Below are 14,164 nucleotides of genomic sequence, written 5' to 3' on the forward strand. Positions count from 1 at the left end.
TCAGTAAGACTTTTATAAATGTATTGTTAATCTGTTGATATATTTAGTAGGAAGCAGATTTACATTAATCAGTACTATTGTTGATAGATTCAGTAGGAAGCAGATTTACATTTTTTCTAATATTCAAGGTTACTTCACACATTATGATTTTCCTACAAAGAGATTCCTGTTGCACCCCAATATGCTGCAGGAAAGAAATCAATATATGAGACCCATGGTCCTGTAAACACAGTCCAGTGTCAGTTTAGGTCATGTATACATAAAATATCAATAAAGGTATAGAGTACTGTGAAAATTGGCTTGCATGATGGCTTAATATGTTGGTGTTGCAAAACAGATAGAAGAATCCCACTTTTTCTAAGTTTCAAAGTCGACAGTTTTACTAATATCTAAAAACCTCTCCCATCTCCCACAATGTAATGTAAACCATTTTATCATCCTCAGTTCTACCATATAATACTAAAACATCCTGAAAATGTATAGCACCACGTATCTGGAAGAGGTTGTTCCAAAGGGTTGTTGTAAGTTTTTCAGGCTGTATGGCATGTTCCAAAAGCATTCTCTCCTGATGTTTTGCCTGCAACAGACCTCACAATATCTGAGGATGCCTGCCACAGATACAGGCGAAGCGTCAGGAAAGAATGCTTCTGGAACATGGCCATACAGCCCAAAAAACTTACAACAGCTCAGTGATTCTGGCCATGAAAGCCTTCGACAATACGTTGTTGCAAGGAATTATTTTTTTCTACTCTGTTGTAAACCAGATGTTGATGAATCAAATCTATTTAATAGGCCTGTTGTTAGCCCTTTGGGTTTATTTTACTATTTTTATAGACTATTTTTAAATGCAGAATCATGGAAGTGTTTTTGGAGCCTCCAGTGGTGCAGTAGGTTAAACTGCTGAGCTGCTGAACTTGCTGACCAAAGGGTCAGCTGTTTGAATCTTGGGAGTGGGGTGAGCTCCTGCTGTCAGCCCTAGCTTCTGCCAACCTAGCAGTTTGAAAATATGCAAATGTGAGTAGATCAGTAGGTGCCACTCCAGTGGGAAGGTAACAGCGCTCTATGCAGTCATGGCCTTAGAGGTGTCTATGGACAACGCCGGCTCTTTGGCTTAGATATGGAAATGAGCACCATCCCACAGAGTCAGACTCGACTCTACTTAATCTAAAAGGGGAAACCTTTAGCTTTACCCATGGAAGTGTTTTCTTTAGAGTTATACTCCACATAACTTGGGGATAAGTCTAACTCAATGTTTTATATAATGAGGAGGAATCCCTTGACATGGAGTGTTACTTCTGGCATCATCTCTATGTCAAATACTGAAAGCAATATTTCCATTTGGTCAGAAAATTGTATTTTAACAAATGTCTGCTTTTGTGTGTTGTATGGTAGATTTAATTAAAATGTTCTCTTTATGAATCTTTACATCAGCCTGTGTGGCTTGTGGTCAAGTCTGCCAGAGGACCTAGGAATTCTTAGAGAGAATGCCTCTCTAGAAAGATCTGGTCCTCTAGTGTGATTTTATGGGCAACATAAGGCAGAAGCTGGCTCCAGTGGATGTGGAGGCCTGGCTGTATAGCCCATCTTTTAGTCAAATGACCTCAAGACAGCTTATTAAAATTATATCCAAGCACATGTACATCTCACCACACCAGTCCCATCAGTAGCATTAATTGGTCCTCCAGCTAATGAGTGAGACCAGAAAGTGCTTCCCTTTAGTTCCGTAGGACCGGCATGACTGATCAAGTGCTCATTCTAGCAGAGAGGGGGTAAGCAAGCTGTTGGATACATTAGATAGGTTTTGACTTCATCATCAGGGCCATAGCTAGGAAATTTCAGGGGGGGGGGTTGAAACCTGCCTCCTAGCTTACGTTGTAGCAAAGAGCACAGCAGGGGGCAGAGCAGCCTTCAATAGCCTGCAGCTCCGCCCCTGTCAACCACTTCCACCAAGTCTGGCCACCTTAATGAGACCATTCAACACCCCCCCCCCAACTTGGTTGCTTCACTACATCGGCTATTGCTGCAAGTAATGACAGTGTGAATAAATTATCAATATTTACTTGAGTTAGTGCTTGCAGTTCTGAAGGGATTCTTAATTTTTTTGCATCTCATAGTCTTAGCATGGGGATTTGGTTACCAGTTAAAATTCATGAGTAAACCGGCTTTTGTTTTAACCTGAAAAATTTGGGGGGGGGGGGGTTTGAATCCCTAACCCCCCCCCCCCCCCCCCAGCTACGGGCCTGCTCATCATCATACTCTTCCTGTGAGATAGGATGTGCAGCATCCTCCCACTGGTCACTGGTGCCCTTGTTGGAATTAACAAACCACCTCTTTTTAGCTACAGCAGTTACTAATCATGCATACATTATTCCAGCTTCTCATACATGTGCATACATGCTAAAATTTTCTTAGCCATATTTGCACAAGATTAGCTGGAGCCCCCAGTAGCACAATGGGTTAAAACCGCTGAGCTGCTGAACTTGCTTACCAAACGGTCACCAGTTTGAATCCGGGGAGCAAGGGTGAGCTCCCACTGTTAGCCCCAGCTTTTGCCAACCTAGCAGTTCAAAAACATGCAACTGTGAGTAGATCAATAGGTACTGCTCCAGCAGGAAGGTGACAGCACTCCATGCAGTCATGCTAGCCACATGATCTCTGAGATTACTATGGGCAAATCCAGCTCTTCAGCTTAGAAATGGAGATGAGCACTAACCCCCAGAGTCGAACACGACTGGACTTAATGTCAGGGGGAAACCTTTATATTTACCTAGCTGGAGTCAGCATATGAAGATTCTGACAGAGTTCATTAACCCTCGAAGGAGGAAGGCGCAGACTTGTGCCTCCATGAAGATTTATGGTGCCGTGTCTTGTGATTGATTTTAAATCAGAAACCTTTTTAGGCCACTTGGCCAAGTTGCATGTTTCACTTCAGAAGTGAATAGGCATAATTTCACTATTAGTTTGCTTTTTTCTCTTTCAATTATTCCCTCATCTCCACTGTCCTTTTGATGAGACTCGACTCAAGAATGATCAGACTGTTTTCCTTGTGCGAAGCACCTTAATACAATTTCTTACTTGAGCCTATTGTGCTGGAAAAATCCTTAAAGGTCACATTCTCACTACACCAAAGCTCCTAGTAAAACCACACTGACATTCATTGGGTGAGCGTTCCCATTTTTGCTGTTTGGAACATAGAGGTACTTCAGAATAAGCTAAATACGCTGCAACTGTGCTCAAAGATTTCATTTTATTTGAAATGGTAAAACCAAGTTAACATTTCATAAATGCCCTTGTCCTTTGGTTTTTTCCCATTCTTTCATTCTCTGCTGTCCTAATGTGCTTTATGCCAAGGCAAACAGCAAGTTGAATGTAGCTTGAACAGCTATTAAAATTGATGGAAAGAATGCCCTTACTTTTCACAGTCCACTTACACTGAACAATTAAGATAACTATAAATCTCTGAGAAGCAGCTCCTTATCTGGAGTGCCATAAAAACCCTCTCATGAACAACAGAGAAGCAGGCAGTTCAAAAGGCTTGTGTTGTTCATTTGCAGGGACCTGCAACACATCAAATAACAAATTTTACCCAGGCCCTTTTCTGTTTTTCACACCATAACAGTGAACATTGGATTTATTAAAATACTGTTTTAACATAGTTTTGTGTGAGGATATAAATTCACAAAAATGTTTTGTAGTTAAGTCTAGAGTTCTTTGAAAATTTATTGGAAAACCTTAAATTTAAAAATGGGTTTTGCTTACCAACCCAGCTAACTTACAGTGATGGGACATGACAGCTGTATTCATGGTTGGACTTTTAGTTCAAAGGGGGCAACAGTCAAGCCAATGCCCCATGTGAACTGATTGTATGTGTCAGACATAGCCTCCAGTGGTGCAGTGGGTTAAACTCTTGTGCCGGCAGGACTGCTGACCATTAGGACAGTGGTTTGAATCTGGGGAGATCGAGTTGAGCTCCCTCTGTCAGATCTTGTTCTCCATGCGGGGACATGAGAAGGAGCCTCACACAAGGATGGTAAAACCTCAAACATCTGGGCATCATCTGGGCAACATCCTTGCAGAGTGCCAATTCTTTCACACCAGAAGCAACTTGCAGTTTCTCAAGTCGCTCCTAATACACATAAACACACACACACACACAAATCAGACATGTCCCAATATTTTTATGGTGCAATGGCTTTCTGCAGTAGAAATAAAGATGTTTTGTTATCCACATATGTGTAGAAAAAACTGCCTGAAGGCAGAGAGTCTGAAATGATTTTGAATTATCATTTAACCTTATTAAATTGCCCTTTGTTACTTTTTCCTGAAATTTGCTTGCCAATGTGAAAGGAGCAGTTTAGATTCCACTGGCTCTGCTTAGTCACTTTGCCATCCACACAAAGCAGATGATGACCTACCTACCTTCCTCCATCTGCACTGCAAACAATGGCTGTTCACTAATTAGGAGGCCAATTCTCCATCAGATTCTCCCCCTGAGATTCTGTTCATCCTCAGTGAAAAAGGACACGTTATGGCCCAATTTCATTTTGAGTCTAAACCAGAGTAATTGGAAACTACTGAGTCAGATTTGCCATTAGAGCTCATTTTTCTCACATTTTAAAATCTATCCCATTTCCCTTGAAGATTAAAGGGGTTCTGGGGAGCAACCTCAGGTTCTGCATTACTGTTTGAGACCCACTGCTTCCAACAGCGGAATTGGTATCATAGTAAACCCAAATTAAATATGTTGTCCCTCCATAACCACGGATTCTACGTTCATTGATTCAACTATCCATGGCTTCAAAATATGCCCCCCCCCCCCCCCCCCCAATTTCAAAAAGCAAATCTTGATTTTGTCATGTAGTATAAGGGACACCATTTTCCTACACAATTATATGTAGTGGAACTTGAGCATCCATGGATTTTGGTATCCATGAGGGTCCTGAAACCCAACCTTAGTAAATACCAAAAGTCCTCTGTATAGTTATGATAGATATCAGTAAAAACCTTTCACAATTGTGGTAAATAGTTTTCAGAATTATATAGATTTCTTGGAATCCCATAGTTTTTTGGAATAGAAGATGGCAGTGAAACTTTAGACAGAGTTTCCATAACACAAAACTTGGGAAACAACTCTTCTTCCACTAATAGTTTGGAGTATTGTATCAATTGTTCACATTAGGGATTATGTGATATGTCTCTCATTTTTAAAAATATACAACTCATGAAATATTGTGTTAATTGTGTTTATACAATGTGGCCTTCTGGATATAATAGTAGTGATAATTATGATTAAAAACTAGTTTAAACTAAATTGTGCAGTAGGCTAACATGCTGGTATTGATTGTTTCTAGTTTCTTTTTTACCCAATGAGTAGATTATGGCAGCTATTCTCATGATATATCTCTTTCTAAAATTTCCTACACCATTTGTAAGAAAGCTTCATGGATGTCTTCAGGGCAATAAGTTCAGTGCAGTGCTTGACAATTATTTTGCTAATGAACACAACTGCTTAAATGTGATGAAATCTTTGTTTATGTAATACTTGTTTTGTTTTAACTCCCAACAGTCGGAATTGGTAAAAGTGACTTCCGTGGCCATTCATTGTATGTCCCTGAACACTATTCTACACTAGGAAGACTTGAGAGCTATCGCTCTTCTTCTATGCAGAACTGTGACACCAAGGAATCCAGCTGTCAGACAGAGGAAGTCAAAGTGGTGCCACCTTCGGTGAGGAGGATACGTGCACAGAAAGGGCAAGGGATTGCAGCCCAGATGTCGCAGTTGTCAAATTCTTCTGGAAACATGTCTGTGATGAGTGACTCAGCTGGAGTAGTCTTTACTTCTCGATTGAATAATGACTTGGGTTTCCACAGTCTACCTCGATCTGGGGCAAGAGTGTCCCTGCAGTTACTGGAACGTAGACATAGCCTTTCTAAGTCAAGAGAAGATGGAACTTTCTCACACCAGATAAACAGACTGCAAGTGGCAGATAGTACAGAATACATGAGGAATGACAGTGAGGTAGATTTGCTTCAGAGGTCAAAGTCTCAAGAGGCAAGGTGCTCTGAGGGTGAAAATCCAGCATGCCTGGTCTCTCCACATGCTACATATTCAACTAGTGTCATTCCAAATGCCACCCTATCATCCTCTTCAGAAGTGATTGCTATTCACACTTCACATGGTGCTGGACCGATGGATGGTAAAATCAACAGCTCCTCTTCATATTCCAAGCCTAGGGACAATCTGGTTGCCAACAGAATGGTGAAAACAAAAGATCCACACCATTCTTCCAGTGGTACTTGGAATGAAACCAATTCAACACATAACTCACAACCCTCAGATCTTACTGTTTCATCACATTCTGTGAAGGTGCTTGCTCTTGGAGATTCAGGAGTATCTCTTAGTGATGCAGGAACTTTGGGAAATGGTCCCCAAAGTATAGCCTATGGCTGTAGGAACAGTATGCATTTTCCAAGCCTCTCTCAAGACAGTGATAGCAAGAGTGAATCAAGTTACTTGGTGGATAAAACAAAAGGCAAAAGTCAGAACAACATAGAATACAATGGCTTCAAGCACTCTGGAAATGGGGAGAATCTTATACACAAGCCAGACTGTGCCACTCCAGGCTGTTCCACACCTGTGAGCAACTTGAGTACCAGCAGCCTTGAAAGAGTCTCAGCCAAAGAAGACTCAGGCTCCTTATATTCTGTGGACCATGATGGTTATTACACCTCCATGCATGTTGACTCGGGGCTCAAATCAGGTAAAGCCTGCAATGATAACAATGGCTTTGGAAATGCTAGACATAGTGTCATTAATGTGCTTGACAGGAACGAAAAGAAATTTCTGGGAGATATGTCAAACTGTACTGACAAGTCCCTCTCACGGAGTATATCCTTAAAAAAGGCTAAGAAACCGCCTCTGCCACCATCCAGAACAGACTCTCTGAGAAGGATGCCCAAAAAGAAATCTCAGTCTAATGGACAGGTACTGGATGATACGTTGATTGCTAGTCTCCAACACTCTTTGCAGCTGAACCTGCGGTGCAAAAATGCCAGCTCTCCATCTCAAAGTCCCTCCAGTGATTATGATGACCCTTGGGTACTACGTTCCCGAAGCCAGAGCTCAGTGAGTGCCAGTAGCAGCATGATGTCTGCAACAGGTCTGAACATGTACTCTATCTGTGCTGTCACCCCCTCTCAGAGTGAAACGAGCAGTATCAAATCAGAGTATGCTGACCAGTGGGGTTACTACAGTGATTGTCCTGGAATGCCTGAGGATCAGCTAAAATCCCCAGTGGGTCATTCTGCTAATACTACTCCCAAGCTGAATTATTACAATGCCGGACGCTTTAACAATGGATCAAGGGCTTCTGCACCAAATGTGCCCTCTGGGTTATCTAAACCAAAGATCACTTCTCCAGAAAAATCACATAGAGTGACTTCACCATCAAGTGGTTATTCTAGCCAATCCAACACACCCACTGCACTTACACCAGTGCCTGTCATTCTGAAATCTGGGTCAACGGGAAATGGGAAGCCCAAGATGAAGCCTAAAGTGCCTGAAAGGAAGTCATCCCTCTTGTCTTCAGTTTCAGTATCTTCCTCCTCCACCTCACTTTCTTCCAATACATCTGCTGAAGGTTGTGTGAACGCGAAGAAAACTGATCCTGACCTGAACTTCCCTCTTGTTACGCCTTCTTCTCTAATGTCTCCTTTCTCTGCTGATAATCTTCCTCCCCCACCACTTCCATCAATGGATGGAATGGATCTACCTACTCCACCTGGATCTCCCAGTTTCCCACCACCTCCACCAGAAGCCATTATAAATGCAACATTTCCTCAGAATGTTACATTGTTTAATTGTCAAGATACCTCAATGGGCCATTTCTTTCCCCCATCACCCCCTCCTTTTTCATCTCCTTTCCCATCTTCATTTGCTCCATCATCACTCCACTTGGACCCAAAACTCACAAAAGAGGAATATAAACACACACCCTGTACTTTCAAAAAATATAATCAGGAAGGTTCTTGTTACAGTACAATAAAGCAACCGTTGAATAAGGACGACATCACTAGATCCACAGTACCTCTAGTAACTACCCAAGCACTGCAAATGGTGCAGTTGAGATCTGTGAAGAAAGCTGCGATGTCAGAGGATGAGCAGTCAATTGAAGCTGTATCCAGAACCAAGTCTCAGGAAATATTGACTGAAGTTCAATCACCTTTAAAACCATGTGTGTCAGTTGGATACAGTGACAGTCTAGATGTGAGTGAAGTGAATCCCCATGGAGTTTTTGACAAAAACTTTGTTTACAACCCTAGCCAGATATCTTACCCAGGGCTCATTGGTAGCTATCCTGAACATATTGGTGGGGAAATGCCTGAAAATGCAGCCAACCCAGCTAATTTTTTTGCCAGCAACCTACTGCCAGCCAGCACTGAAGAAGGACCAGTGCAGAACCAAGGTTCCCACTGTGATCTTCCAAGTCCGTCACTTCAGGGACAGTCAGGATCGTTCAACAAGCCTCCGGGTGTGTCGCCAAACAAGAAGCCACCACCTGTTTCAAAGAAACCCAAACTGTTCCTGATAGTGCCACCCCCACAGTCTGATGTTATAGCAGAAAAAATAGCTGAAGTGGGTGAAACAGGCAGAAGCGTTCTGAGGGATGCTGCCTTTGCACAGTCTAGTGAGGCTAGGGATTATCCTACAGATGGACTTTGTTCCTACGAAATGGACTCAGGCCACCTTGTTCCAGAAGGAGGAGCTGTGGGTCCCCCCTCCTCTGAGACACTGGAAACCAATGGCTTGACACTGAAGTCCAGGCAGGAGGAGCAGCCTTGCGAAGGAATCCGTTCTGACAGAAATGGAGACGGTGTCTCTAGAACAGACAGGCAGCTATCTAAAGAAGAGGAAAGTGGTAAGTCTATTTTTAGTTTTGTTCTCTCTCTTCATCCAAGGGTGAGGCAAACTTGGGATGTGATGTGTCCTAGCAGTCTGTTACAGAACTGACTGTTGCTGTCCATGTAGACACTGTTCCTAATGGAGCTTTCTTAATTGTGTGCAAAGAATTGATTTCTTCTTTCTCCTAATCTTGCATTTTAATAAAATCAGTGGTTGAATGGGATTTTGTCAACCATATCCTTATTTCAACAACTCCTGAGGTGTTTGTAGTTTTTAAATTGAGATACTTCTGATGAAAGAGGGGAAAACCTCAAAACTTAAAAGGGAGTTTTGTATTCCTTAGAATGAAATAAATGCTTTTTCACAGACCGATGCCCCATCTTTCCCCTTCCCCCTTCTCCTACATTACTGCTGATGTGAGCAAAAAGACTAAAATATGACTGTATGTATTTAGGGGAAATGTACAGATTGTATTTGCTTATTTGTTCCTTACCTTGCTGTGCTGGGATTGCTTTCTTTTTCTGATTTTGGTAGTTTTAATGCCACTTAATTCTTACGCTTGCATTTCAGCTGATGTGTTTGAATCCAATGGGGCAAATAGCTTTTTACCACAAAGCCCAAGCTATGAGGAAGACAGTGTGGTGGAGGCAATGCCACCCAGACCAAGGACCACGGAAGACCTTTTTGCAGCCATTCACAGGTATTGCTTAAATTGCCTCATCTGTTTTACTCCAATCTTTGCCATTTTAAATCTATATATAGTTTCCCATCACACACATATTGGTTGTTCTTGTTTAACTTTTGATTTAAAAAACCTCACTTTAAATGTATGTAAACCGTAGGTAGAATAATAACATATATGTGTACTTTTTTTTTACTTTGCAATAGTCTTCCACTAATTTTGAAACTAATCTTCACTAGAAGCAAATACAGGTTTCATAAATTGTCAACCTTTGTCTCCTTGGTTCTGACTGACTCCTTGTTTATATTGTATTGTTGCTGTCAATCTGCTTGATTTAACATATACTATTGCTTTCTCTGTGTATCTTTTTGTTTTCGTTCCTTCTGCCTTCCATCCCTTTTTACTCTCCGCTGGTTATATGGTGCAGTTTGGGACAGAGGCTCAACTCTAATGCTTCATGGCAAGCTTGGCTTAAACTGGCAAGTAAACATGATGTATCGGTCATATGGCAAAACATATGACAGTAGCTGGATTATAGATTGCCATAATCCAGATGAAGAGGGGATATCTGGGGGCACATCAATTTTGAACCAAACAGTGCAGCACAGACAATCCCTAAGTCTACCTCATTCTCCTTTGATTAAAAGAAAACCTATATACTGGGCTTGTACAGATAAATTACTTGGCTACAGATCTTTAGAAAACAACCATTTCTAAGTAGATTTGGGAACACCCTGAAAATAAAGTGACTAATCTTGCCTTGGAATATCAAATATGAAATATTTGGTTCCACCTTGTGGTCATTTACTGAAACAGGTTCTCGAAATGTAATGGAATTGGCTACATACACTTTCCAGATTTCAGCAGAGTACTTTCTGTACATATGAGCTACATCCTAAGGGCTCCACACACATGGACTTTCTCATTCTGTTCTATATGTAGGAGGGTCACCATAAATCATTAACAGTTTGACGGCGCAACAATAATTTGCATAGTCTGAATATAAAGAGGTTAAATAAATGCAGATTAGACAGCTTGCTTTTAATTTGTACCTCTGTAGAAAGAGTAATATAATACACAAGTGATTAAGTCTAAATGAAGATTCTTCCCGGAAACCCACAAGTGAATGCCTTACCGTGTCCATATTGAATTAAGTACGTACTCTCTAAAGAAGTGGTATTACTTTGTTACCACTTCTCAATAAGAGAAGGCCAAAGAAGAGGGAATATGCAATTAATATTAGTTCAACATTTGTTTATAGGATGAATTAAAGTGCTTGAATAGCATTAAAATATGGCAACTGCTAATCTGGAAATGACAGTAATTACATTATCTCTTAATTAGTTCTTTTTAAAAATATATAAGCTCTGGTTTTGCCTCACTGAAAATGAATTTATTGTTAAGGGTAGAGTTTCACATCTACACAAGTTCAAGAAACAGCTTTTTAGCTGTTTACCAGCTATACGCAAATTACTATTTTGACAGGAAGGTTACATGCTTGTTTAGCCGCTCTGAGTCCCCCTGCAGGGGTGAGAAGAGCGGGGTAGAAATGTTGTAAATAAATAAATAATAGTAACTAGCTCTTCACAGAGATTATGAAGTAGTATTTATTGCAACTTTCCTGTCAATTCCTTTGGCAAATTCATTGTGAAATTCTTTACATATGTAATTACTATATACTTTGTAGGTTGCATTCATTAAAAAGAGGCCACTGCACTGAAAAAAATAAGGTTTAACAGGATTCAAGGATTTGCTTTGCAAAATATTAATGAAAAATGAAGCATTGTAGATCATACCTAAATTGAATTAATCCTGGGGGAGGGGAATTAAAAAGTATTTTATTTCTAAATTAAGATTCTTGTTATTGAAATACCACCATTTCTTTTTTTTCTAATGCCTTCCCCCTATGATCTGTTATACCTCTATTCATCTGCCTGCTTATTAACAAGCACCAGCTTTTTTAAATAGCATGTAGAATAGAAAGCTGATTTTATGCAAATGTCTAATACTGGTTTCCTATTTCTCTCCTGCATTAAAATTGCAGATCCAAAAGGAAAGTCCTTGGCCGCAAAGACTCTGAGGATGACCGTGCCCGAAACCACTCTCCATCACCCCCAGTTACACCAACAGGTGCCTCCCCGAACTTGGCGTCCCTTAAGCAGGCGGGATCAATTCAGAGGAATATTCGCAAGAGCAGCACCAGCAATGACAACTTCAAAGCCCTGCTTCTTAAGAAAGGCAGTCGCTCAGACACCAGCTCTCGCATGTCTGCGGCAGAGATGCTAAAGAATACAGACCCAAGGTTTCAGAGAGCCAAGGCGGACTCTCCTTGGGACCCCAATGACAGCGCCGCAGGTTGCTCTCCGACCAAGAACAAATGGGCACAGGAAGAATGGGCCAAGAGTGAAGGCCTCATGCCAAGGAGCCTGTCCTTCTCCAGCGCTAGATATAGCCGATCTCGGACCCCACCCTCAGCTGCAAGTAGCAAATACAATGTTCGAAACCGGATCCAGAGCAGCCCTATGACTGTTATCTGTGAAGGCGACGTCGAAGCCGTGGAACCTGCAGAGAGCAGGACTCATAGGTCTTTAGAAGAGGATCAAGTGGAGCAAGTAGATGTGTTTGACAGTGATGAAATGGATCTTAATGAAGATGTTGGTTCCGGTGATGATGCCGCAATGCGCCTGGAGTTGTTAACTTAACTGATGACACCAGATCCTTTAAGGATAGAAATATATCCCTCCTATGAAAAGGGTTGAGTGAGGATTAAGATACAAGGCACAGTGATGTTGGGCACTTCCAGAAAGGTGTATCAGTACAATTTCTTTTGCTAAGCACATAGTGTGTGCTTGGGCATGGATACAGCGATGCTGATAATGATACATGGTGTAGTTAGATGGGACTTTCTGGACTGAACGAAACTAGTAGCCAGATTCACGTAAGCCTTAAAATCCTCTAGAGAAAACTAAAATCAAAAAACAACTCGCCAGATAGTGCTGGATTTTGGGTTGCATGTGATTTTTTTCTTTTTCTTTTTTTGGAGGGTGTAAACATTAAAATAAGTCTGCAGCAAAGATGGGAAGCTTCTGTGGTACCGGGTGGCAGTTGCTTTTTAAGTGTTATATTTATGAGTAATCTGTTTTGAGCAGGGACAGACAGAATGAAAAACGCAGCCTATTAGAGTTAGTGTAGCTGGCATTGTTCCACCTACTTCTTATAGTGTGGGCTTCTCTGCTGGGCATAACTATGTCATAGTAATACAGCCACAGGCCATCCAAGAGTCTGAATTAATATTAAAAACAATAACAGGAAAGAAGAACTGTTGTAACACAGAACTGACTGCTATGCAGTCATATTATGGCCCATCTGTTGGGTTTTTCCATGAGTCATTTCTCCCCTAGATCAATTTACTTTTAATAAAAATTGAAATGTCCTTTGGGCAACATATATAGCTACAGGTTTGTAATAAAAAGGTAAATAATCCAGGGTTGTGGTGAAACAAAATGAGCAAATCGCCATTAGCTTCTTAATTTGAAAGCAAATTTAGCTTAATAGTGGTAGAACTGTTTCCTTTCCAACTTAACTATGTGGGATTTGCATTTCTGACAGCTTGTCTTCGTTAAAACTGGGGAAGATTTTTTAAAAGAACATATCACTTGAAATATCAAACATTTGCTAATGTACGGTTACCAAAGAATACATTACAATAACTTTTGCTGTTTGATCTGGAGTCAGCATTTTCTCAATTTGGAAATCTCATCATTTAGGAAACTGTTTAATTTTATTACTTGCAGTGAGTTAAAAATTAACCTTTCCTTATTTGTAAAGAAAGTGACTAAAAAAATCAGCTGCAGTTTTGAACAGTTTAAGAAGCAGCTTTTAATTTTTGAAAACGAGTTTTGCATACATTGATATTGTGTGTTTTTATAATGTTTGCACATAATAGAAGTTCTTAAGATAATGTATGTCCTCCTAATGTTGGGATTTTTACCTTTGTAGATGTTAAGGGGGAAATCATCTATGTAGATAATTTATTTTAATGAAAAACACTTGTCTTCTTTTCACTTCATCTCTGTATATGTTAGTACTGTATATTTCAGGGGCCTTTACTCAAGAAGGGGGTGGTGACAATGCTGTGACTCTGCTTCAATAAACAAGGCTGCCATTTGTCATTTTTGTGTCTTAAGTTACTAATGTGACGCTTGGAAGCCAGTGACTAGCTGTGTTCAGAAAACTCGTTTGTAGTACTAGCAGCAAAGGTTTATGACATTCTGGCCTAAAAGTATTATTGATGTAAACATAAAGTTAAGCACTCAACTAGTGCTGAGGATGCTAAAGCTCTCAATAGCCTTCTCTTTCCATTGTTGGGGAGGGACCTTCATACATATTCAGATTTGCTATAACATATGCTCAGTGGGTGGCGTAGTGGGTTAAACCGCTGAGCTGCTGAACTTGCTGACCAAAAGGTTAGTGGTTCAAATCTGGGGAACGGGGTTAGCTCCCATTGTTAGGCCTGGCTCTGCCAACCTAGCAGTTTGAAAACATGCAAATGTGAGTAGATCAATAGGTACCACTTCT

The 14,164-nt window shown here is 40.8% G+C and overlaps 1 protein-coding gene across 12 annotated transcripts in view; it reads left to right on the top strand.

Annotated features, from left to right (window-relative positions):
- Nucleotides 1-13,758, top strand: part of NHSL1 (NHS like 1) — a 192,674-nt gene extending 178,916 nt beyond the window's left edge. For 11 of the 12 annotated variants that reach the window (XM_060753446.2, XM_060753451.2, XM_060753447.2 and 8 more), the window contains 3 exons: nt 5,567-8,920; nt 9,475-9,604; nt 11,631-13,758. In XM_060753446.2, the coding sequence (XP_060609429.2) occupies nt 5,567-8,920; nt 9,475-9,604; nt 11,631-12,288 (4,142 nt within the window). In that variant the 3' untranslated portion in view covers nt 12,289-13,758. Of the gene's footprint in view, nt 1-5,566; nt 8,921-9,474; nt 9,605-10,013; nt 10,066-11,630 lie in introns of all 12 variants that reach the window. The other variant, XM_060753456.2, reaches the window with a different exon arrangement.
- The last annotated feature ends 406 nt before the right edge of the window (nt 13,759-14,164 follow it).

This window comes from Anolis sagrei, chromosome 1, assembly GCF_037176765.1.
Source record: "Anolis sagrei isolate rAnoSag1 chromosome 1, rAnoSag1.mat, whole genome shotgun sequence".
NCBI classification, from domain to species: Eukaryota; Metazoa; Chordata; class Lepidosauria; order Squamata; family Dactyloidae; genus Anolis; species Anolis sagrei.